Genomic DNA, 26,901 nt, shown 5'->3' on the forward strand with positions numbered 1-26,901 from the left:
CTTGTACTTGTATTGCTTGTAAAGATTTAAAACTTGTAAGCGACAAAGCATTGAAGTGTATAAATATGTGTTGAGGTGTGTGTACTTGTGTGTGCTGACATACAAAAATCTTATGCCAAGACATGTTCACTTGGGTGCATGAAAGTGCAAAAGTCTTATACTACAATCTAGAAGTTTGAAAACTTATGTAGACTAGTACGTTTATAGGAGTGTGTTGAAGCACAAAATCTTATGTTAAGGCATGTTCAATTGGGGGTGCCAAAGCACAAAATCTTATACCAAAGCACATCCAGTTGTGTGCAACGAAGGACAAAAATCTTACACCAAAATACGAGACTTGTGTACTCCGAAGTGTGAACATTTAGGCACTGCTACGTTCATTTGTTGTATTGAAGCGCAAAATCTTATACCAAAATATAGGAGTTTTGAAAAAATTGTATAAGCTAGTATATTTACTTGGGTGCACTGAAGCACGAAAATCTTATGCCAAGGCATGTTCACATAGGGCCACTGAAACACAAAATCTTATATCAATGCACATTCTTGTAAAACCTTCGTGTGACGAAGCACTGAAAATGTTGTTTCAAACATGAAAAATGTGGCATCGAAGCACAAAATCATTTTGAAAACTTGTGAAATTTTGGCTACACTGAAATGCAAAACCATGTGCCAAAGCATGAAGTTTTGGAAACTTGTGAACATTTAAGTCTACCAAAGCGTGAGATTGAAAACTTCTTTGTTCTTGCATATGAATGGGAAACCTGCATGCACTAATATTCAAATAATAAAAATTGCATGCATTTAAAAAACTTATGCACTGATGTGCGAATTTTGAGAAACTTGTATGCACCAAAATGTGAATTTTGAAAAAATTGTATGTGTCAAAGTGCGAAAATATTGTGTTGAAGCATGAAAAGACTTGTGAATTTTTTTTGCACTGAAGTACGATAACATATGCAAAGGCACAAAGGTTGTATGAAATTGGGAAACTTGCGTGTAATTGCAAACTGCATTTGATTGGAAAATCTATGAGCTTTGAAATGTGAATTTGGAAAACTTGTATGTACCAAAATTAAAAATGAAAAAAACTTGTGTGCAACAAGGTACAAATATTGAAAAAATCTGTGGACACCAAGGTGCAATACTAGAAGAATTTGTGTGATTGGAAAAATCTATGCACACCGAGATGCAAGATTGGAAAAGCTTATGATATTTGAAAACCTATGTGCACCAAGACGTGAAATAATAAAAATTTGTGAGATTTGAAAACCCATGTGCACCAAGGTGTGAAATTTGTAAAACTTGTGAAATTGAAAAACCTGTGACAACATCAATGTACTGGAGTGCGAAATTTGGAAAACCTGTGTGTGACAGGGAAGCTTGTGCATACTTATGTGTGAAGTTAGAAATTGGTATGTACCATGACTTGAAATTGGAAAACCCTATGTGCACCATAATGTAAAATTTTGAAAAACATGTGTACACATGTGTGATATTTGAGAAAACTTGTGAAATTTACCTATGTTCACTGACGTGTAAAATTTTGAAAAACTTGTGAATTAGATACTTGTGTGGACAAAGGTGCAAAATTTTAGAAAATTGTGAAATTGGAAAATCTGTGTGCACTAATTTGTGAAATTTGAAAACATGTTTGCACCAATGAGTGACATTTCAAAAACTTGTGAAATTGAAAAAAATGTATGCACCAATGTGCAAAATTTTAAAAAACTTGTGAAATTGAAAAATTTATGTCCACCAAGGTACGAGATTTGGAAAAACCTATTAGAATGAAAAACATGTTTGCACCAACATTCAAAATTTAAAATACTATGGTGGGAACAATGCTTAGTGGCAAAGATCGACACCATCTTAAAAATAACACTCTTTCTGAAATCAGACTTTCAAAACGAAAATCCATTTTGAAATTATATATAAAAAATACCCTAATGTCAAAACTGGTGTGATGCTTGTGAAAATGCTTGAAAATTCTTGTGAAATATAAGCATTGGAGTACTATTTGCAAGTATGTGCCAAAACGCAAAAATCTCACATAAAATGTAAGTATTAATTCAAAATTTTGTAAAATTCATGCAGTGCAAATATTTCACATGAGTGCTCGTGAAATGCTTATAAAATTCATGTAAAGAAATGCATGTGCTTTTATGTTGTTTTGCACCGAAGCACGAAAACCTCATGTGGGCGCATGTGAAATAGGGACTTGTGAAAGTGCTTGATAAATGTAATAAAATTATTTTGCTTTATCTCTTGTATCTGACAAGGACATGCATGATTTTGTTTTGTTTTTTTTTTGTAGAATAAAACTTTCCAGCCAATGTTATGAAATTCATTTAAAACAATTGTTCTTTTATTTCCAAATGATAAGCCAAGGAAGAGTTGCTCTCCATGTCATGTGGTTTCTTAGTGTATGATTTGTCACTATCTTGATGCTCTAAGCAATCAGAAGCTTATGTTTTTTTTTTAATCATTAGAGAATTCTTGGACATGGTCACCCTTGGTTTTTCAAGTAGGTGTGCTGATTTTGTTTTTAAATTTGGCTATTTGTCTCTTTTGTTTTTGTTCTTGTTTTCTTGATACTTTAGGCTGACCTTCACTAGTAAGGGAAATATCTCCCCAACCCACATGCTACTACAAGGTGCCATTGCTTGATGGACATGTAGTTTCTCTTGTGCAATGTCATATCCATCGGGGTTTCTATTGAACCCTTATAATGAGTTTTGGGTTGACACCTCTAAGACCAATTGGTTTTATGGTGCCTGGTATGGAACACCACTTGAACTTACTTGCTCAAGCCTAGAAGGTTTTATAAGACAAAACCAAACAAATGTTCATAGATCGTACAATTTTGTAGAAATACACAAATTAACTTTACACATACCTGACACTTTCAAGTACTCACCTAGTAGAACAACTACATTTGCCATGAGCACATCTAGTAGAACAACTACATTTGCCATGAGCACAGCTCTCAACGCTCATTTTTTTTTCATGTTTTGCATGTTAGGCTCTTGTTATTATTAGGGGGTCAAGGTTAGTAAACATTTCTTAAATTTTGATACCCTCTGTTTCCTTGGTTTCCCTTCATGGCTTATATGTGGTCTTGTCAAAGTTTTCATCTTTCGATGATTATCAAATCATTAGCTGAAATTTTCTTGTTTTTAGAAAACCGAAATCATTAAGTGCTTGCAAGTTACAATATGATAACTTATTCAAAATATTTATTTGACTTGAAGCAAGGAAATGGGTGCCAAAGTGCCGAAATTTGCACCAAGGTGCAAAATTATATAATGAGGTGTGTGTACTTGTGTGCACCAAAAACGTGAAATCTTACACAATGGTACGTTTGCTTGGGAGCACCAAAACACAAAATATTATGCCCAAACACTTTTAGTTGGGTGCATCGAGGTGCGAAAAATCTTATACTAGAATGTAGAAGTTTCAGAAACTTATGCAGACTAGTGCATTTACTTGGGTGCACCGAAATGTGAAATCTTATGTAAGGGCATGTTTACTTTGTGGCACCAAAGTGTGAAACCTTATACCAAATTGCATCTACTTGTGTGTGCTGAAGTGTGAAATCTTATACCAAAACATGAGAATTATGCATTGGTACATTTAATTGAGGTGCCAAAGTGTGAAATCTTATTTCGAGGCACATTTACTTGGTGGCACCAAAGTGCAAAATCTTATACGAGAGTACAAGAGTGGGTTTCAAAACTTGTGCAAACTAGTACATTTACTTGGGTGCATCAAAGGACAAATAGCCTAGGCTCTTGCATGAGTCTAAGTTCCTCTCTACCCTACATAAAAGTCGAAGTTGGATCTTACTAAATTATCTCTTGATTTCATTTTCATGAAGACATATATGTATATACATGCTATATACGTATACATGTACATGAGTACCTTTCTTTGTTTTTCTCTTTTTATGATTTAACATGTTCTTTTTTCAAATTCCTATGCACACACATATATAAATGAATGCATGTATGTGTGTTCCATTTTCTCTTTTTCTTTAAAACCACTTTCTCTCTCTCTCCTTCTAAAATCTCATTCTCTTTCGCTATTCGATTTAAACTTCCTTTCACAAGCTTTCGTACATACATACATACATACATATATATATATATATATAAGTATTTTTGTGTATAAATATCTTTCTCTCTTTTAAATCTTTTGTTTTGTGGTTTTCAAAATCTTCTTCTCTCTTTTTCTCTACATTCCTCTTACATTCAAGTCTTTCATTTCTTTCATTCTGTTGAATATTTTTCAACTAAGATCTTTTTATTTACCAACTTCACCAAGACTAAAACTCAAGTAATGACCCAATATTGGATTCATGCTTGATGGTCTACAACTCCATTCCATTTTCCAAAACTTTTCTTTCTTCATAAAAATATTTATGACAATTATAAAAAACAAAAATCTTAAATGTATGTGGTGATATGAATGCTTTTAGATGAATGTCATGGTAGGAATGAATGAATTTATTTTAATCATAGAGGATCAATGCATCATACGTTCACATTCACTTAACATCACAAATGATCACAAACACATCTCTAAAAGAACTTAAGCAAGATGAGATTGAGTTGTAATTTGGTAGTAACCGAATTAGTGCAGAACCTCAAACCTATTTAAAGTCTTAAGAGAACACCAAAATGATTTCCAAAAGATGATCTTCAAATGTTTCCAAACAATATTTGTAAAGATTTCTCAATTCAAGTTTTTCTCAAATCAAAATGTTTTACATTCTCAAGTGATTCTTCAAGAACTTTTTGAAAAGTTTGAAACATGAAATCTTCAACATTTTCTCTAACACAACACCACATTTAAAATGAAAAAGATGTTTAAGTCAAAATGAAATGTATCAAGGATAAGCATAGCCCTTAGATTGATTACCCCCGGTAAAGGCGCTAGGAACGGTCAATCCTTGTACCGACGGGCAAGTCCTTTTCTCTCTCATTTTCAAAATAAAATCTCATTTTTTTGGACCACTCCAAAAACTAATAAATTTTTGGGAGATGCAAACCAAATATTATGTTTCTACATGCAATTATGGAAAAGGTTGGTAAGTAATTTTGAATATTGAGTAAAGTGATACTATATGAATGTTAGCATCCAAACCACAAGAAAATAGAATTAAACATCAAATCACATGTACATTCCATAAGTATCCACGATCTTAGTGGCTGATGAACTTCAAAAAACAAGACAAAAAAATTTAACCAAACACTAAGTTAACTAATATAGTTGAACTAAGGAATATGATGCAACAATTCACTATTTATAAAACTGGTTGAAGTTTAAACAACATATTGCGACGTATAATAATTGACTAATGGCCAGAAATTTATAGAAATAAAAAACAAAAAATGATGTGCATGACTCAAATAGTTCTAGCTCTATTAAGCACCCTAAACATGACATCCTTTCGTAAAAGAAGAACAAGCAAAAAACATTTCCATCCTTTTCTCATCATCAGTAAGATGAAGATATGCTTTAGTACGAAGATATGCTTTAGTTTGTAACTCCTCTTCAATGCCAATGGCTTCAAGTTTTGGAAATATATCTTATTTGGAATATTTGCTTGAAGGTTTATGCTCATACACAACATTACTCTTTTCAATTGCATTAGCAACTTTTCAAAAACATCTTTCGCCATCCCAATCTCTTTGAAATCATCTTCATTTGCAGTTCTTCACCGTTTGTGCCTCAACAAGGAACTTGTATTCAGCTAAGCTTGGACTTCAAACTCTTCCCTAAGATTGACAAATGGTGCCAATACTACTTTGATTCTGAGAACTATTTCATCAATAAACTGGATTGTATCACCTATATTTTCATTCTCTGAAGTCATTTGGCTATGATTTTCTTTAGTTGTCATAGATATTTCTTTGTTGTTCTATCATTACCTAATAAATTCACTAATTTCTCATAGTTTGGAATAGGTGTTGTCATCCATTTTCTTGCCATTGAATTTTCCCATGTATAAAAACACAAATAAAATAAGAGCAATAAGGAAACTCACTAAAAATAAAACTAGGTTCCTATTATTAGTGGCTTCCACACCTTAGGTTCAACTATCCACTTACATAATTTTCAATGCTTAATCCACACAAACCACTTTTAAAAATACCATAACGGTTACTGAAATTATTCTTCAAGGCTTTCATGTAATTTTTGTCTGATCTTTGGTAAGCATCTTGCGTAGCTTATCAGTCAGCTTTGTTACAACATTATCATACACAGTTACAGTAAAAGTACACTCTATTCCCAATTATTTATGTAAGCAATAATGTATCAATGAGCATATCATCCATACATTGGCTTCATTGTATCTTATCAACCTTTCCTCCATCTATTTATGTGTGGATCTTCTTCATTGTTATTGGCTAGATCCAAAGCAAAACAAGTTTATAAAAAAAATGTGTATGATGAAAAGGAAAACAACATATAATTATTAAAAAATCACGTAATTAAATCAAAAGTATATTTATAATGAAAAATAATATAAGAGGAAAAAATTCAATATATCCTACCAATTATTGAAGCTTCAAGTTGATAGTGCTGCCACATAAGTGAAGAGATACTCAATCATGTAAATTCTCCAACTTTATAGTATTTATCTTGATCAACTTGAACTGAATCATTCTCATTAGGTTGACTCATAAATTCTTCATCAACATCGTGAATAATACCAGCATTTGGATCGATACCCTTGAGATAGTTGTTGCAATATACAACATGCTAAGATGATTTTTGTCTATGTATTACATGAGTAATCTGAATCTACCAAACTAGTGATGATTGGAATTTTTTTTTTAAGACATCAAACGATCTTTCAATGACATTATGAGAAGAAGCATGTCAAAAATTTGAACAACTCTTATGCATTTAGTAGACAATGCTTAGAGTATTCTTTCAAATTATTTCTCACACATTTAAAGGATGTGATATGTCCACCCTTTAATAGAAAGTCATCATCAACAAGACAATATTTACCTAAAACAATAAATATAAGTCACATTTTTAAGCTCATATTTAACCAAAATTGTTAAATTATGTAAGTTTTGAACTATAATTACCTTCAATAATTCTTAATTTATCTTTTCTCTTCAATGCATTTTTTATGATCTGTGAATAATTAGCAATTCATTCCCATCCAGCTAGTATCTAAGTAAATTTCATATCAAAAGGACATGCTATGATGATATTTTGAGTTGGTTAGTATTTTCTACCACGATGTCTTAGTGAATTCTCTAGGAATGCTTTAACATAAACATGTATTCCATTAATTGAACCAATACAATTCTCAAACACAAGCTAATGTCAATGTAATATTGGCAAGTTTCAAAATACCAAAACTAAATTAATCGTTTAATTGCCTAAAAGTGTGGATAAAATCTATTATTTCATAAATTTCATTTGGCACAAATAATTCGTCTAGTTGTTGTATGAATTTGTCTTCTAGTAAAATTATTGAGCTCAATATTTTGTGAAATGTTGAGATATTGTCCTTGTAGAACGATGTAACCAAAACTGAACAAATCGATTTGGTAGCAAGATGCAATACCCCTTCCTTTCCCTCCCAATCTCTCCATTTTTGGAAGGATTGGAATTATATTAAAAAAATCTTTCCTTTCCCTCCATCTCTTTTTCTTTCCTTTGCATCCAAACATAGTTCTTAGCTCTTCTTTCCTTTTCCTTTTCACTAATTAATCATGCAAACACTAGAAAGGTTTTTCTTTCCATTCCTTTCTCTCCCTCTACTTCCTTCCAAATAGGGTGTAAATGGGTGGTTTTTTTTCCCTCATTTTATCCACTACCTAATATCTTTATGCCACTTTAGGGAATGGCCGATGGATGGTATGCCATTGACAGTTGGTTCGGCCTTTCACAGCAAGGGAAGTCATGAGAGTGGAATAGGAAATGGTCTTGACTTATCTCCAGCATCGTGATTGTTATACTGTCACCCAATGCCATCAGTAGGTTCATGCAAAAATGGTAGATCATCTAATTGTGGAAGTTCAACCATCTTCTACATTTGTGATTGTGAAGATCCTAATTTCTATCATCGATTGGTTGTTACATTGGCACCAAGCTACTCATAATTGGGCAACCATATCGAAGCAATTGGTCAATCACAACCCCAACCATTCTTGTTTCCTTTTTCACCATCGACCAACTAGGTAAATTATACACGTTACTTTTTTTTTTCTCACTACTAGTTGCAGAAATTTAGAGGGCTTATTAGTTTTTCCCCTTCACTGTTAATTTAAAACGATCATCTTGTTCCCTAATAATCATTTCCATTCAATTGTGCAAGGATCCTCTCGATTGAAGCTACATCGCAATCCCTTTTTTGTGCCAAGCGGAACCAATGTTTGTTGTTGATAGACATTTAATGTTAGCAATGAATGGAGCCCCTATTTTCTTGATTTATAGACATATGTGCTTTTACTTCTGTTTACTATCATTAACAAAAAATATCATGAGTTGGAGTTGGATTTAACTTCTGATTTTATGGATATAGGAGAAAGATCTGGTCTTCTGCAATCTTAGAGAATCCTTTTGATGTTAAGGAAAACTACCCTCACAATTTTAGGTGAAGCCCCTTGAAGGCATGTAAATGTGATGCAAAATTTCCTATTTGCAGACTATATTAAGTAGTTATAGATATCTCTCTCTCAAATAGCAACAAAAGAGTTTGTTGGGATTTTTTTTTTTTAATTTGGGTGTTGTTACTTAAAAGGCCCAGCATCATATTTATCTTACATTCACTGTATTGGTTTTATTTCTCCATTTGCCATGGCTTGTTAAGAGATCCTCATCCATTGATGTGTATAATAATTGTAGCAAACTATTCCTAAAATCAATTTGCCTATTCATTTAAATAGTTTGCTTTAGCTATTGTTGTAGTTGGTTCCAAACCATGAATGACATAGTTAAGCTTCAGATGTAGCTTAGAAGATGTCAAACTATGTCATATGGGTGCTTCTAAATGGCTGCCACACCTGTGTTGCACTTGTGTTGATGCTGGTGCAAGTGTTGGTGGTTCTTTGACACAACACATCTGGTTCGGCCAGCTGAACTGGGTCAACACTGATCATTTTAAATGTGTACATAACTAAATTAATACAAAAAATTATAAATATAAATATAAATGAAATAAGGCTACTAAACCGGTTAATAACTATGTAACAAATGATTTATATACATATATACACACATATATATATTTACTCTTAAATACTTAACAAAATTTCTTTACCTTTTATGGATTTAGTTCTAACAACATTAGTTTTGACATCTTAACCAATCATCATTTTATTCGCTTGTTTAATATTGGCATGTTTAGCATTTTAAAAAGTATCAGTGCTAATTCTTTGAAGAGGAAGAATTGTGGTGAGGAACTAAGATCTTTTGCCTCTTGCTTAGCATTTTGAAAGCACAATATTGCATTTTTCTTGACAAGCAAAGTTTTACCTCTTGCCTACACTGACAGAATGTATGTTTGGATATCTTCATGTAGAGGAAAGTGACGAGGAAATGTAGTAAGATAATTTACATTCTCTTATTTTATTCCAAGGACAAATTACATTTTTTAGGATATAATATTCTTTCCCTTGGTTTTTTTAGAATAAAATGGAGAAAGATTACTTCCAAGGTGTGGTTAAAATTGTACTGTCTACTTAATATCATAGTGTGGCAAAAGAATAACTTTGAACTTATTAATATTAGCAGATGCAGGAAAGAACTATGTCGTGAGAAAAGAATGCTATTTTATCCAGATCTTCCGGTTCTAATTGTTTTGGAGCACATTTAAGATATATGCATCTTCCAACTGAAGATAGTTCTGCCAGTCATACTCATTTCTGCTGACATGTGCTTGACAGAATAAGGCACCTTGTAAATTTTCCTCAATTGTATTAGGTGGATCTTTTTATAATATGGAACTTTTAACTTGGCCAAGTTTCTAAATTGTCTCTTCTTTTTCATTCCATTGGAGGTACTTCCACATTCCATTAGCTTATCCAAGAGCAAAAAAAAAAAAAGAAAGAACGGGGGAGAAGAATGACTGCCTTTTCATGTTTACAAAGCACTGTTGGATGATTCCCTATTGGTAGTTTACCTTGTTATTGGCTTCTCTATTATGTTAAAAATGAAAAAAAGCCAAACACTACGAAGCTTGCACTGTGGGTTGCCAGATTTTATAAATGGTATTTGCTTGCTTGTGCATATTATAGTTCAGTGTTATTCTATGCAATTTCAGGTTTATTTTTTATAGCCAGGTAGCCAAGAAACATTGTCACAGGTGGTACGAGGAGTATGATAATGGTAGTACCAAAGGTTTCCAAGCAAATTATGGAATAACAGCATCCCAAATAACCTACCAAAATTTTAAAAACCATGTTCTCCGTATGAACTTCCATATGACTTGGGAAACCGGTCGGCTAGGGATGGGGCATTGCTTTGAGATAGAGGGAGTGCTGGATGCATCTTAACGCCCGACCAAAACTACACACAGGTAGGTTGTCATTTTGGGCGAGTTAAAAGCTTCGAACCAATCTCCCCAATGCTAAGGGGTGCATCTTTATGGAGCATGGGTAACATATGAAAGATTTGCTTCTCAAGAAAGCAGCCCATGGACAGTTAAGTGGTTGAGGTAGGCCGACGACTAGGACTAGGCAACGGGCAGGGGCTCGGTCTGCGTTTGCAGCTCTCATGCCAGCTCAACCCAGGGCCGGGCCGAACTGTGCCTGTCCAGCCCAGATAGCGGGGGCTTGTCCCGACTCAACCTGGCCCGTCTCCCTCCCCTTTTCGCTGTTATTCTCCTCAATCCCACACCTCTTTTAGTTTTCCTCCCTCTCTCCCCCCATGGCCATCGCCCATCAAGATGTCACTATGTTTCACCGGTGCTACATGGGCCGTCGGCATCTCTCTCTCTCTCGGCATCGCTGTAGGTTTCTCAAATGGAAAGCCCTGGAAGTTGCTGGGGGTTTCTGCATTTAGAAACACCCGGTGCTGCCGAGGGGCTTCCACAATGGAATGCCCTTAGGGATGCTAGGGGTTTTTATCTCCCCGTCAACAGGGGCTGCTCTGGTGGGCTCATGCAGAGCCGGCACGATGTGCAGCCCAATCCACCATTTTAGGAGGATAGAAGCGTCGTCGTATCGGATATTGAGAATGTCAAGGCTGCCCCATGACTTTGCAAGGTGATTATATTTCACGCTACCAAGTGCTTTTGCTAGGGTAGGGAACCTCATTGCAAAGAAAAGCCCTTAATATGCATTTAATTTAAGAGTTCAATGCTGGGCATTAAAACGTTGTCAAGTAGTATGAGGATATGGCAACGATCACATATTCGATCATGGTAGCTCTTCTTGCAAGGGACAGACTTCTAGAACGGCATGATTGAAGCTTGTTGTCGAGGTGTTGTATCACTAGTTCCCTAAGTGGAGGAATGCAAACAAGGGACTTGAAGTGACAATGCTATACAAATAAAGGGCAGCCACTTCAGAGGGCAAACACAAATGAAGGAGGCCACATTGCAAAGAGTATGATCTGCATTGAAAACATGGGCAATGTATTTTTCTTCTTGATGCCTAATATATCTTGGGTGGTCAACTAATGGTGCCGAGATTTACGTCTTGAAATAGTGAGATGTAGATGCCAATACAGCCCGAAGGCAGGGAGAATGTAGGAGAACATCTTGAAAATTATAAAAAAGCAAAGCCATTTGGTCAAAAGAAACCTCTCCAAACACAATAGGATCATCCTCACATAAGATGTGATGGCCGATGAATGGGAACACCGTTCACCAATTATAGAGGGGAAAGGCATGCCTAAAGTAACAAATTTTGAAAGGAAGAACTGCCTCAAGACGGTTAGAGAGAGAGGGAGAGCCCATGTAAAAAGGATTTAACGCAGATGGTTTAGGCCTGAGCACCCTAGGCAACAAGAACGGCGAGACAGACTCTTCAAGGACGACACATGGGATGTACTACCGCCTCCCTCGACGCCTTCGGCGCCATCTTCATTGAATCCTTCATTTAATTCCGTCACCCTCACCACGCCCTATTCAAGATTGTTATCTCCAGCCATCATTTCACGTGCTAGGGAGCTCCAAGTCTCTCACTAAAATACCAGCTTCTACAGCTTAAAGCAAAAACCCACCAAAAGTGGCTAATTCCTTTATGTCCCTCTCTTTCCACCTCCTGGTAAAACTTGATTGCACTCCCTTTTTTTCGTTGTCAACAAAAAAAAGACGATTGACAAGGCAAGAAGCTTCAACCACTAACCTTCCAATTTTGAATAGATTAATGAGAAGAGCCATCTATACAATGGCTGACCACAATAGCTTCAACATAATTCACCACGAAACTCGAACACTGAGTTTGGATGTAAATAAAATTTACAAAAATTTAATGATAGAAAGGCCTATAGGTTTGCATATAGCAAATTTGATACTGCATAAAACATATTGTGTTCCTAAAATAAAAATATGCACAGGCCGTCATTCTTGCCAGCAAAAGGAAGCAAACACAAACAAAGCCAAAATCCGGATCTACTAATCATGAAAATGTGGAGCAGTGCAAAGCAAAGCAGTTTGCTTCATACTGTTGATAGATTCATCAGCATCGCCGTGTATATATATGTTGGAAGAAGTTACCACCCCTGCCTTCAGCTAAGTTGATAGATTCATCAGCAATTCGTCTGCATCGCCGTGTATATATATGTTGGAAGAAGTTACCACCCCTGCCTTCAGCTAAGTTCATCGCTTCGTTGGCATTGGCATCTATATGGTGCTTGTCATAGATGCCCCCAAGTCGACATCCAAGATCAGTTGAAACTTCCTGAAAAGAACCAAACAGGTAAGATTAGCATTTAGAAGGAAACACTTGTTTTCCACAAGAATGACAGAATGTGAAAAAACATTCATACTTGAGACACTTTAACTGGAGAAGAAGAATAAGCGTAAACGTTTGTATCAACAATCCTGTCAAACAGCAAACTTTGTTGGTATCCATATAAGAATAATAAGGCCAGAAAAAGAGAAAGGCGGTGTCAAATTAGTACAATTGCAAACGACATGGACACTTGGACATAGATCAGTTGGGTAGGTCAAATCAGATTGGTTTCCAGCCTTACAAACTGATAGGAAAGCAAATCCTTACATACAAATTTGGCCTGTTATAGTCAAAGAATACTCACCGCATCGAACTGTCGCCTGGTGTTTTTCTTTGGAAGCAATTTTCAGTTGCTTCAACAGAGTAGGCTCCAGCCGCATGAAAAGCTCTTTCACCAGTCTGAGCCTGCCAGTAAGTTTTTGTAGCATGAAGACATGATTCTGGTGTGATTCCTGAAAAAAGAAGGGTGATATCATTGTCCTTTATCTGACCCGACAAGGACATCTACTTATGTCCGATGGATCAATAAGAATGACGACTTTCTCTTTTTCCATTTCTAATGTCAAGACTCAATCACCCGTACCTTGTGGATTCTTTCTAATAATGGGACTTAGGAGTTTCTGGCACATAATTGTGTCCTGAAAATCCAAGAAAGTGAACCCCAGCAATTGAAATTTCTCCTCACTTGTCAGCTGCATAAACCCAAAAGATTGAATCCATGTATCTTTCAACTGAGAAGCAGCAGGCAAGATCAGCCTTTCCACTCCTAAAGCTGAAAGCATCTGGAGAAACCACCCAAATTTACCTTGGTCAAGACATACCCAAAGTGTACTATCAAATTAATTGATAAGTGTGAAAATTTCATAAAATACAATACCAAATATGCAAATCATAAGATATTTGTGGATCTATGTGTTAGATATCTTTGATTGTCGTTTAGAGTCTTTCTGCAATATTAGGAAGTTAGAGTGTGTGTTTTTAAAGATTATCCTATTTTATTTGGACTGATATTGTAATTTTAGTTACCGCCAGCCCTAATCTCTTTTAGCTTGGAGACTAAGGTAAAGTTAATTGAAGTTTTTACTCTCTCTCTCTCTCTCTCTCTCTCTTTGGTCGTAACACTATGTGTAAGAGAGAAATAATCAACCAGTGGAAGTATGATGGTCATACGAAATACACATACCTTCTTCGGTAGAAAGTGCATACAGAAGCTAAAATTCAAAAACGGCAACCACAGTGCTCCTTAACAATTATGTGGTCAAGATAGGTATTAACATGATCTTACAGTTCACTATTCTAGATTTCAGAAACTCACATTCTCAAGTTCACTCATGAGAAGATGGCACATTCCCTGACGGCGATACTGGACACGTGTGCCAACAAGAGGCATCTCTGCTACCTTCTCACCATGAATTCTGAAATAGACATATCCATCAAATAATATCTTTTAGATAAAAGAAGCATATGATGAAAAATTAATATCAGCCTTTGTAATTGCACCTGATTACAGCTACTGATATGAGTTCATCCCCCTTTTCCAAGAGCATCGTATAAAACCCTCTGAAGTTGAGGCGATTTAGATCCGAACTGAAGCATCAGAGTATCAAGTTCCATGGAAGAAAATGGGAAATAATTTTTATGAATTAATACCAACAACTGTACCATCTTTTCTGAAAAAACATGCCTTATCCAGACAGGTGGATGGTCATGTTGCACATTTATAAACAAGAGATCTCAGGTTCAAAACGCATGAAACTCACATCTGGAATATCATAAAGAAAATTGAAAAAGAATGAACAGTAAAAAGAGCCACATGTAGGCCTAGATGAGTGGGATTACATATTTTCAGTAAAAACTGCAAGCTAATTACACTAAGATGGAAGAATTAAAAGCTAGAAATCAAACTAGTGGCGGACATGGTACCTAAGTCACTCCATAAAAATATCATAGTTAGCAAAACCACAAGCCAACTTACATGGAGGTCTCACACATTTACAAGTGTTTCATAGAAACATTCGGCATGCAATCATAAGGCTGGATTTCTTTTGTAACTTCCATTTCATGAATAATGAAGTCATAAGAACTTGGAACTACTTTACACTACCAACGTAAGTAGGGTAAATACCCAAAGACAAATAAACTTACTACTATACATAAGTAATCCTTTTGGAGAAAAAAATGTTTAGGGAAAAAATGTCATTGTATAACTAGGAAAATGGATGAAATACCATAAACAGATTTACATGCACCCTAGACAACACAGAAAAGGCAAGGTCAGAAACTAATGACAGAAATTACCTTTATGCATCTATATGTTGCTTGTCTCAAATACATCAGGTAGCAACATTAATAGATGGAATTTGCTGTTTTACGTAAATTCAGTTAAGTACTCGCCGATTGAACTATTCATGTCTTTATGGAATCTGAACATTTGACAAGTTACTTCAATTCCTTCAGCAAATTGTAACTGCAGAGTTTTAGGGTGTCAACCATTGATCTTATTCTTTCTAGCATCAGGGTCAAATAGGATAACCAACTTGATATAAAGACATAGAAACTGTCATAAACTCAAAAGAAGACGTAGTAACCGTATGGGCTTAAGAATAGTATGGGCTTAAGAATAGATCGTCAAAATTGGAATTTGGACTCAGGTCAGTGAACGGCTCAAGGCCCATGACTAGAAACCAAAATCATACTTGATATTTTAAAAGGGCTGCTTTTTCTAGAAGGCCCCATGTCAATATCTATTCATTAACTAGACAACCAAGTTGATAAACAGTTCCTTCAAAGATAAACAGTCCTTTAAAAAAGTCCAGCACACTTGTAGGCAGGGATTAGTCAGCTGCCTGGCACCTAGCCTGACTAGGTGACTGGTTGCTCCAATTAGTAGCTGTTTTGACAGCTAAAAATTCAAACTAAACCAATTTTGAAATGGTTCACAGGTAAATCCATTACTCAAAACAGTCATCTCATAAATTAACACGATAAATTAAATTGCAGTTCAAAACTTTAAAAAACACATTTTTTTGCAAAAAATGTTAAAAACGAAAAAAAACCATTTTTAACATGTTTTTAACCCATACGGACATATGGGTACGGACATATGGGTACATCATAAAATGTTTAGATATTAGCTATTTATCAAAAGGTAAGAAGATAATTGAGTTCCCTATGAACAAAAAAGCACATATCCAAAGAGAAAATATAGAAATTTTTTCTTACCTTCTATTGAAGAGTATATCAGAAACAACATCACTTCCTGTTCGATCCTCAATAACAGGAAGAAAGCATTCATGCAAGACATCGAGAGCAATTGAGATCTTGTTCTGAAACTCAATCATGGTCTCAGAAACTGAATTGTCGTTTTTATGAGAATCATTGACATATCGCAAGATGGTCCAAGACAAACCATTTACAGGAGTAAGATTTGGTTTCCCCATAATCTTATGAAGGTGATTAAATATCTGCAATAAAGCAACTAGTCATCAGGAATTGACTCTGAAATAGTACAGATGAGTTCACATCACAACCATCTTCATCGGTATTTATAAACATTATTCAGGGCAGTTTTAAAGAAAAACTAAAAAGTTAAACCATAGTACTGTTTCAGAAAAGCAAATTGATTAGCTGTCGTTTCTTTGGTTGATTAGCAACCCACATATAAGAAACGGATTGCATCTTAAGATAGCAGGCTTGCCATTTCACATATTTCAGATTTTCACACCATTAAGGATATCCTATGGTGCTATAGAAGTTATTGGAAATGGATGATACCCAAATGGTTTATTTGCAATTAACTCAACATGGGGAAGATTTACAGAGGTATAACTTATACTAATATGATTTCGGAAGTCTTGAAGCACATTAATTACTTCTTAACTTTTTATTAATATAATCAGAAAATTTTGAGAGCTTACAATTAAGTTGTCTTATTTAACATATGGATACCAGTTACAGATCTTCCATCTTACAAAATTATGCAAATTTATTTCTTTACATTAAATATTCCTTTTACTTTTTACAAAGCATAAGCATACAATTTGAAGCGTCCATATGACTTCTGTACCATCTATGACTCAAAAGGGTGAGAAAGTTGCAATCTTATGATAAAATTGTCATAGAGGAAACTAGTCCTATGTGTCCTCTATGACTTTAAAGGGTGACATAATTGTAATGTTTATGATAAAGTTACGATATCAGAAAGCAACAGACGGCGCCATGGGGATCACGTTCTTCGATATTGTGTTATTAATGCAAATTTTGTAAATATGAAAAGTTTCAATGCCTTTTCGAATTCATCACTGGCATATGAAAACCAAAATTGTGTATTGGACTTAAGTGAGATAGGTAATCCCATGAAAAGCAAGCAATATAACAAGTGGATATTAAATTAGCAGTCTCTCCTCTTAGAATAGATTAGCGTCACCAAGTATTTGCGTCACCAAGTATTTGAGAGAGGTAAAGATTTTAAGGAAAAAGGCTGACCACTTTCAGAGCATTGGCCATTCCTGGCAATGTTTATGTATGATTACAAGATAATATTCCAAGTCCATGGAGATAACCATAGGCAGCTAATAAAAACATCAAAGTGAAGAATGCACACGCTGTTGGAACAGCAAATGGAAGAAGTTAATTGTAGCTAAATTGATGTTTCTTTCAGTTATTTAATAGTTACTGTCAATAATACAGTTGCATCAGCAGGTACCTTTGAGCATTTTCTGCTACAAAACCAACTTCCTATTGGAAAGTTCACAAGCCTCTGCCCTTCTCTCTTCCTCCAACATCCCACATGATCTGCGTAAGACGTTAAAAGAAAGTTTTTACATTTACACTAGACACGGAACGAATTAGGATGAAAGCAAAATATTGCCATCACACGTACATTCACGCTCACATTGGTCACAGTGCAGCACTGACAACTCAGAGAATTCTCCATAGCCAACACTGAAGTCACTGCTGCCACATATGGTACATCGACAACATGGGCAAAACCATTTTCCTTTCGGAGGTTCCTATTTGTAGCAGAAAATAATGTTACAGTTGAACCAGTGCACAACGAATCTCACATAACAACAATATCCGTAAAATATAAAGAAGACATTTGTAAATAAAATAAGGATTCCGGTGGCAGACGGAGCATATTCCATGTCAGGCATATGAAACAGAGTCACTAAATGAGTCTTGAATCCCAGTTAATTTCATGAAATTAGGAACTCATCTCACATTTCAATTCATGAAGATGTAAAAGTTGATAACAGGAATGTATGTTTAATGTCAAAACAAGAGGCATGATAACAAGTTCATCATAGCTGCATGGCTGAAAGAAACAGCAAAAAAAAAAATGCTCTATACCATCCAATCGGGTAACCTAGCAGGAAAAGCACCCAGCACCATAAAATACAAGACAGAACATAATTTGCATGGCATGCTTCAAGTAAGTAAGCTAAAGTCGGCCATAAAAACAACATGTTTCAACATCAAGCATCTCAAAGTACATTTTCTTAGTTAGTTTAACCATTAAGTCAACATGAACTACACAGCCTACACGTTTGTACATGCATTTGCCATCTGAAGTAGGATATCCTGGCATGCTGACTGAATCCACCTTTCCCAGCTAACTCTACTTCACATTTTAGGGGGTCAGGACTCTCCAAGAAGAGCAGAAGCCTCGGCATTAGATACAAATTGTAATGTACAGTAGAAATCAAAATTTTACTTTTTGATGTTAAAAATTCAAAAAAAAAAATGTTTTCTATAAAAAACATGTAACATATATATATAGGAATGAACATTCATCGATTTAACATAACAGTGCAACAACACAAGAAGAAAAAAGTTTTAAAGTCATCAAATACGATTATTCATCATGTAAATCTTCATTTTCATCGTCATCATTTTCTTCAAGTTCGGTATGATTCAGCTTGACTTGGTTCTACTCAGCCGAAACTCTGACTGACTTGGTTAAAACTCGTTTTACTCAGTCTGAAACTTGCTTCGCTCATGCAATCCGGTGATAGACTTTATATTTTATAATCAAAGAGATGATTAGTTACTATTCTAAGTTCCTAACTACTTAATTACTTAACTTTTGATGTGTTCTAATATATTGGCATAACAAAATTTACAACTATCAAATTTGAAGATTGCAAATTAAAAGTTAAAAATGATTAACATATGATCCAGCACCATATCATATGATGTATCATGTATAGTATGATGCAATCCTGTATCTCACGTTACATTGCAATACGGGTACAATAAATTCCCATAATTAATCACAGGGATGTATGGTATTACAGATTTCAATAATTATGGCATGTATTGTAATGTATTCTATACATACATACGTACATACAATTGTTACGGTTATTGTTCTTACATTTTTATCAGTGAGACTTTTCTCAAGTATCATTTAGAAACTCTGTTTTCTTGGGAAATCTCAAGAATTCAACTCAAAAGGATTTCAATTTTTTTTCTGCTAAACCATTGACAAAAATTCAAAATAGTTATTAAAATGTTGAAGGAAACTCCTTAAGTCACATGGATATGGCCAATTAACCATTGCCCTTGTGTCAATAAACCAACATCAGAAAACAGGTACAGCAACACGTTAGGATATTTTTTGGATCGGTTCTGGGATGGAACCCATCCAAAGCATATGTGTTGAAGTGTTTAAGGCATCGCCCAATGCCCAATATGACCCTTTGCTTTCCTGTCAACTGATCCCCCTTGCACAGATCTTGATCACAGAAGTTGTGATAAGCAGGGGGGATGCTTGCCAGCCAGCAATGACCGGTGATGGACAGCGGCAGCTGGCAGCAGCAAGGTAAGTACCATTCTTTCAACTTTTCTGCTTTTTAAGCTATGGTTTGTTGTTTTTAACTCTTTTTGGATTAGGTTTTTTACATTTTGCTTCCCTAAATTTGATCTTTCTGACCTACACATGCATTATTAGTTTGGAATGTGTTTTTGATTAATGAATAGAATTTATCCTGTGTTTTCTTGTTGTATCATTTTGCTAAGCTGCATACTATCAATCTTGTTCAATGTTCAATGGGCACAGATGCATACTTCAATGATGACACAATGATGTCCATCAATGATGTACTTTAATGATGATTCAAAAAAACCGTTTTATAGTTTATATTGCATATCCCTGTACACATTTTTTAAAATTGCTATGTACGTACCCACCTCGCCATAATACTAAAACTTATTAATCATATGTCTTCAATGTGCGTGTGTGTGTGTAGACTCTCTCTCTCTCTCCCCCTCCCCTTATATATATATATATATATATATATATGAGTTCTATCCTGCCGTGTGCCAAATGTTGCCAAATAATTGAAAATTAAATATATATATATATATACATATATTATATATATATATATATATATATATTTATGAGCTCTATCCTGCCGTGTGCCAGATGTTGCCAAATAATTGAACATTAAAAATTTGTCAATAAAAAACAGCTGTCACATGAACATTAACAAGGGTTTATGATGCAATAGCCGTTTATGATGTTTTTAGCAACATTTTATGGTGTTTTTTACTGACTGACTTTCAATTTTTAGTCATCCTGCAACATCTAGTACACAACAACATAAAATTCTTATATTAGTTCTAATATATATAGAACTAATAAAAGAATTCTATGTTTTCTAATATATATAGAACTAACATAAGAATTCTATGTTGTTGTGTACTAAATGTTGCAGGATGACTAAAAATTGAAAGTCTGTCGGTATATATATATATATATATATATATATATATATATATATTTTCACATTACTTCTCTTTTCTGCTTTACATTTGCTTTTAACCTTCAAAAAATAGATATATGCAATCACACACACACACATATATACATACCATAGTCACAAAGAATGCATTATTTTGAAAAAACTAGAAAAAAATGTGAGAAAATGAAATATCATTTAAAACTTTAAAAAACACGTTTTTAAAAAAGCGTAAAAAATGAAACAAATTTAACACGTTTTTAACTCGTTTTTTTGTGTTTTTTTTCACTTTTTCCATTTTTTATTTATTTTTATTTATTTTTATTTTTTTAATGCCAAACATTTTTTTCATTTTTTATTTTTTAATTGTTGCAAATCTACTTATTTTTATTTTTCATGTTAGTGTTATTATTTTCTCACTTATTTTATTTTTTTCCTATTTTTAGTCTTTTTTTATTTTTTAAAGAATATTGTTTTGCTCTCTTTTTTTTTCATATTTTTCAAGCCCGCCGTATTATACCCGAAAAAAAGCATCACCATTTAAAAGCATTTAAAACTCCGAAACGTTATTTTTTAAAAGCATTTTTTTATAGTTGTGGGTATTAAAATTGGTACAAAATATGGCATAAAATAAATGATGATTTTCTTATAGCCAAATGGTGCTTCAAAGAAAAAAAATAATGAGTAATTGCAGCAGGAAAAGAAATAAGATATTAGAAAAAGAATAAAATATTTAGTTCTCATAAAACAATAAAAAACACAAAATAATTACCTTGAGATTTACACAATCTAAATGAAAAGATGACGGACACTGGTCACACAATATAAGGAATCCTCCATAGTGACATATACTGCATATGCTGTCACTTTCGTGTCCACTGCTTTTTGTAGTCCATCGGCTGCTGCACGTTCCAGATCTAAAGCTTGTATGATCACTTACTGCTTTATTCATTAAGGTCCTCCACAAGGACGGCTCCCCAAGAGTCCATTCTGAGATGCGACGAAGAAAACCATCTGTGCTTCTCAGATTGTACCAGAGTTGCTTAACCCATAGCGGCGCCGATGCCGCGGTGCCGTCGGTGAGTTCATTGACCAAAGCCAGGAAAGCCCACGTACCCCGAGCCGTCCAAGTCCCAGACACTTGGTCCCAGTCGCGCGTAAGCCTCAACCTGTCAACGTTAAACCTCACTTCGTCTCCCTCGTCCGGGAAGAAGACGGACCTATCCCCGGAGCCAACCTTGTTATCAAACACAACTCCTTCCCACCACCCGTCCTCGTACAATGCATCGACGCATAGCCCATACCAGAAATCCTTCGGCCGAGGGCCAACGAACGGCGGTACCGAAGGCCTGATCCTACCGCGATGCCCACAGGCCGCATAAGCAGAAGGAACTCTCGCCGAAGAGGAAGGAGCACCACCAATGGTGCCAGAAACCGCGACACGCTCGACACAGTTGGTGATGCCGTCTTCGTCTACGAAGTGATCGTATCTAATAACTCGAGTGTTCTCCGAGAACCCGATGACACTGCCAGTTTGCCATGATCCCCTAAGTCCCTCCTCGAGTTGCCTCACCTGCTGACGTTTAAGCAACACCAACAGCAAAACAACGTAAGCAAACCCAACAAGGAAAACCTCTCTGTCCCAAGAGAGAAACCGAAGAATCACTATCTCCAAGAGAAAGATAGATACAAAGAACAATCAATCAGATAAGAAGGGTGGGAGGGAGAAAGAGAGAGAGACAGAGACGACATTGTACCTCAACTTTATCGCCGACAAGGAGAAACTTCTTTTGCTTCCGCATCCCACTCCTTACTTGCATTCCATTTGGCTTCCCCGTTGAGGCTGCCTTCTGAACTGGATTGATCGAGGAAGAAGAATGGAGAAGAAAAAGATGGAACAGATTTCCTTCTCGGCTGAGCAGAGAGATTGGAAAGGGAGGCGCCAAAGTGCTTGGAGCCCAAGAAACCGTTTTCCTTCTTGGCTCTTGCAATTCTTCATGCGAAACAAACCGACTGAACAATTTAGAAGAAACCTCCCAACTTATATGCCCAAAACAAGACACGTGGCCATCAATTTTTTTTTTTCATTTACGTGCGAGTTTCGAGCAGCCCCATCATTACAAACGTCTCTCTCATTCGAGTTTTCGAGCGGCCCCATCATTACAAACCTCTCTCTCTCTCTCTCTCTCTCTCTCGCTAACACCAAAACTAAAACTAAGGACATGTAATTGAGAGAATATCGATGGACTTAGTTGAAACTAATTAGTACTTGATTTAAGTGCATGCTATAATGCGTACCATCTAAAAGGCAAGCCGTCACAACCTTTTAATTTTGGATGGTATGAGACCAACTAACACGCATAGGTTTAATGAGAAAAATATATATGAAGGAGAGGGGCAAAACTATGTTAAAATGGCAAAACATTAAAGAGCTTCTGGTCCCATAATGAGCGGAGCCGAAGCCGCAAATGTGTGTCCTTGTCCGGCCTGATAAGATTTGGCCTATATCTCTACAAACCAAGCTACCCGGCTATATTACTACAGTGCATGTTCCATGTTTTTACTTGAATGCCCTCGTTACTTGTTATAAAATACATTTATTAGTATGCTTTTGTTCTAAAACCACAATCAGTATTAATGCATATTCAAAAGTTGATCTTATTGGTCTTACAATTAGACATGTAACTAGATGACATATCCCTTTGTTGCAAATACAAGAAATGAACTGCCATCAACTACGTAACGTCCAAAAAATTCATTTCATATAACAAATTTCTCGAGTATCACTATTTTCTTATATCATCGTGCGCGTAACTGGATGCATGTATGCCCAATCATCATCATACATGTTGTTATGAGAATATATAACCAATTGTGAACCCAAAAATTTTTTAGGTAAGGAGCATTAATTCAAAATTTTTAGAGCTTTCATATGCCTAACAAAATTATGAAAGGGTACCAATATATAAATAAGCAAATGTTTGAGGGACACCAATATATAATATATAAATAAGCAAATGATAGGAAACAACTAACATGTGACTTTAAATAGATTTTGTGGGACATTTAAGCAACTACATGACCAAACTAGCCTTTTTTTTTTCTTGGGATGGGGGTGGTGCGCTGGGGGCTATATAAAGTTTCCAAAACTTCTACAAACGGAAAAATAAAGTTTTTGAAAATATTAAGTAGTATACTGTATTTTTTCAAAACTACGGTGGGTCACCATAGCTAATTACCTATATGAGCCTATGTACTAACCTGTTAATTCAATTTATTTGTCCTAATTACAATGCCATATCATCATGTATTCTCGGTGACCTATGCTAAATCGCCATCATTGTGCATTATTTGTTTCACATAGGTAACTCGTTGAACTTTAGTTTGGTATGTCACTACCGTTTTGTTTTCATAAGGACGACGCGTCTTGTACTATGTAGCGACCATTGCTCTTTAGTTGCCACTTGCATCTCTCATAATTTGTTGAGAATTTTACCCCAAATAGCTTCATTTTGTATATGCACATGCTTTAGATCACTTCATATTGTATCACTTGCTTACAATGATATACATATTATTTAGTAGCAGCACAATAACAGAATATACTTTGAAGAATCACCAGTTAACTGTTCTTAAAGTGTTCCTAAGAGTTACCCATTCCTAGTGGAGCCTTGTTTGGAACGTTCTTCAAAAAGTGTTCCCAAAAATTTAAATTCTAGTTACATTTTAACATATATATAGGAACATTCACCTAACCGTCCCTAATACTTTATGTAATTTAAATTTAAAGAATAATAACTCTGACCGTTCGTGTCGTCACTGTAAATAATATTTGTCAAAACGACGGCTCCGATCATCCATCGGGGCGATTCGCTGACACCAAAAGACAACTTTGACCCCCCCCCCCCCCCCCCCAAAAAAAAAGGGCCCGTGAGCAACCCCTCGTCCCGTCTCTCCTGCGGTTCAGGAACGTGATTCCGTCCGTCGTCCCCCCCTCTCCCGCGTTTCCCCTTCCTCTCTTCCCCTCCCTCGCCCTTCCTCTTTCCAACGGATTCGGGTGCCCTAATCAGACGAAGGAGGAACCTCCGTTGAGCAGGGAAGAGAGCTGCAATCTCGCCCACCACCTGAAAAACCAGACGCAGTCCGGCCTCCTCAGGCGAAGATCCGGCTCTCTTCATCTATCGACGGCTCAGGTAAGTGCATTGAAGATTATGGATTTTGCATTTTTTGCCTGTACAGTGCAGATTTAGATCTTATTTTAGGTGTGGACCTGAAAAACCAGGCGCAGTCCGGCCTCTTCATCGCCTGAAAAACCAGCTCACTTCTCGACGTCAGAAAGAAGGTTCATCCACTAGCTCGCTGCTCGACGTCGCAGACTCCTCTGCTCCGCCTGAGGTGAGCATCCACCGCCTGAGCAATCGTCACCTCGCCTCTCGTCGTCTGTCGACGGCAACGACACACAACGCATCAGGGGAAGCAAAAGTAACGATATTCCCGGCACTTTTCACTAGCTCTAAATATTATTTTGACTTTCACAATGATTTTTCCATATCCCTGTTCTTGTTACAGGTATTGCATGACGTTTTGTAAATGCTCAATTTATCCTATCATTTTCTCTTCATGTTGAACGGTTGAGGTCTGTCGACAATAATAACAAATTGGCTGACAGCCATTCCTATTAGTTCTCCAAGATATCATATGTTTTTTTGTTCATTTATGTTGTATATGATGTCAGGATTTGATATTAAATGACATGAAAATTATTTTATGGAACCAAACTTCCTAATTTGATTTCACCAGTTATTGGGTATATACTTATAAGTTCTTATATGTTAAACTATTGTATTTCTCATTTCACAAATTTTATGAACTGAAAGTCAAGGTTTTCTTTCTTTTATGGGCGCATAAAAGCTAACAAGCAAAAAACAAAAAAAGTCAACTTTTGGTTTTGAATTTTCATGAAATTTTATTGTACTTTAGTGAAGCATGTTTTGTTCTTTGTTTTATGTTTTTCAAGTTAGAGACCACATCTGTATTTAGCTTCAATTACTTACAGAAAAATATGTATAAGTAGTAGTTCATAAAATTTGGCTTTTCAAATCATTTCTACATCTTATTTTTCATTTTTTATATTTTTTAAAGATATTATATATTTCAAAATTTTAAACCCAACGCTTACAGGTCACCTCTTTATATTATCCATCACCTCACCTCAGGCTCAATGCTTAGCCTTGCATCAACTTAACAACATTGGTCGACAACATAGGTAAAGTACATTGAAGATTTTGAGTTTTGCATTTTTTTTCTTGTACAGTGCAGATTTTTATCTTTTTTTGGGTGTGGACCTAAAAAACCAGGCCCAATCCGTCCTCCTCTTCACCTACAAAACCAGCTCGCCTCTTCACCTACAAAACCAACCAGCTCCCTACCCGTCGTCAGAAGTTCTTTATGCCTGAGGGCCAGTTTGATGGGCTGGAAATATCCTATAGCGGAGGAGAAAAAATTCAAATTTTTAAAATTTTACTCTTTCATCAAACACAGATTTTAAAGGTGGAAACAAAAAAATATTTCTAGAAAAAATTTTCCAGCCAGAAAGTGAAAAACTTTTTTAGGATTTTTTTTTTGAACCGTTAGGAGGAAGAAGGGACGCGGAGGGAGGAGGAAGAAGGGAATGAGGAAGAAAAGAGGGATGAGGAAGAAGGAGGAACGGAAGGGAGGCGGAGGAAGAGGGAGGAGGAAGAAGGGAGAGAGGGCGGAGGAAAAAGGGAGGCGGAAAAGGGAGGAAGGGAAGGGAGGCGGAGGAAGAGGGAGGAGGAAGAAGGAGGAAGGGAAAGAGGGCGGAGGAAGAAGGGAGGCAGAAAAAGAAGGAAAAGGACGCAGAGGAAGAAGGGAAGGAGGAAGGAGGAAGGGAAGGAGGGAGGAGGAAGGAGGAAGAGACGCCCAAATCGGTAAACCCTTCTTCTTCCACCCCCTCTCTTCTTCCTCCTCCCTCCTCCGTCCTCCCATCCCTTCCCTTCTTCCTCCTCCTCCTCCTTCCTCCTCCTCCCCTCCCTTCCCTTCTTCCTCCCTCGCTCCCTTCTTTCTCACCATTTCCATCGATTCTAACTTTTCACCATTAAACGAAGAAATTTGTTTTCAGAAAAATAAATCCAAGTTAACAAACACAAGGTGGTTTTGGAAATATGAAATTTTATTTTCCATTCACCAATTCCAAAAATTTA

At 35.9% G+C, this 26,901-nt stretch overlaps 1 protein-coding gene across 2 annotated transcripts; it reads right to left on the reverse strand.

Annotated features, from left to right (window-relative positions):
• Nucleotides 1-12,470: 12,470 nt before the first annotated feature.
• On the reverse strand, nucleotides 12,471-22,635 carry LOC116253333 (uncharacterized). Of its 2 annotated transcripts, XM_031628109.2 has the most exons (11): nucleotides 22,438-22,635; nucleotides 21,453-22,253; nucleotides 17,815-17,944; nucleotides 17,638-17,726; nucleotides 16,155-16,396; nucleotides 14,433-14,519; nucleotides 14,248-14,347; nucleotides 13,516-13,714; nucleotides 13,237-13,384; nucleotides 12,967-13,021; nucleotides 12,471-12,878 (listed from the first exon to the last, which is right to left on the reverse strand). In XM_031628109.2, the coding sequence occupies exons 1-11, from the start codon at nucleotides 22,498-22,500 to the stop codon at nucleotides 12,657-12,659; spliced, it is 2,136 nt and encodes a 711-aa protein (XP_031483969.1). In that variant the 5' UTR covers nucleotides 22,501-22,635; the 3' UTR covers nucleotides 12,471-12,656. The 2 variants fall into 2 exon arrangements, with proteins under 2 accessions (XP_031483969.1, XP_031483970.1); XM_031628110.2 differs by lacking the exon at nucleotides 12,967-13,021 and having other exon boundaries at nucleotides 12,680-12,878.
• Nucleotides 22,636-26,901: the final 4,266 nt, after the last annotated feature.

This window comes from Nymphaea colorata, chromosome 4 (assembly GCF_008831285.2).
Source record: "Nymphaea colorata isolate Beijing-Zhang1983 chromosome 4, ASM883128v2, whole genome shotgun sequence".
Taxonomy (NCBI): domain Eukaryota; kingdom Viridiplantae; phylum Streptophyta; class Magnoliopsida; order Nymphaeales; family Nymphaeaceae; genus Nymphaea; species Nymphaea colorata.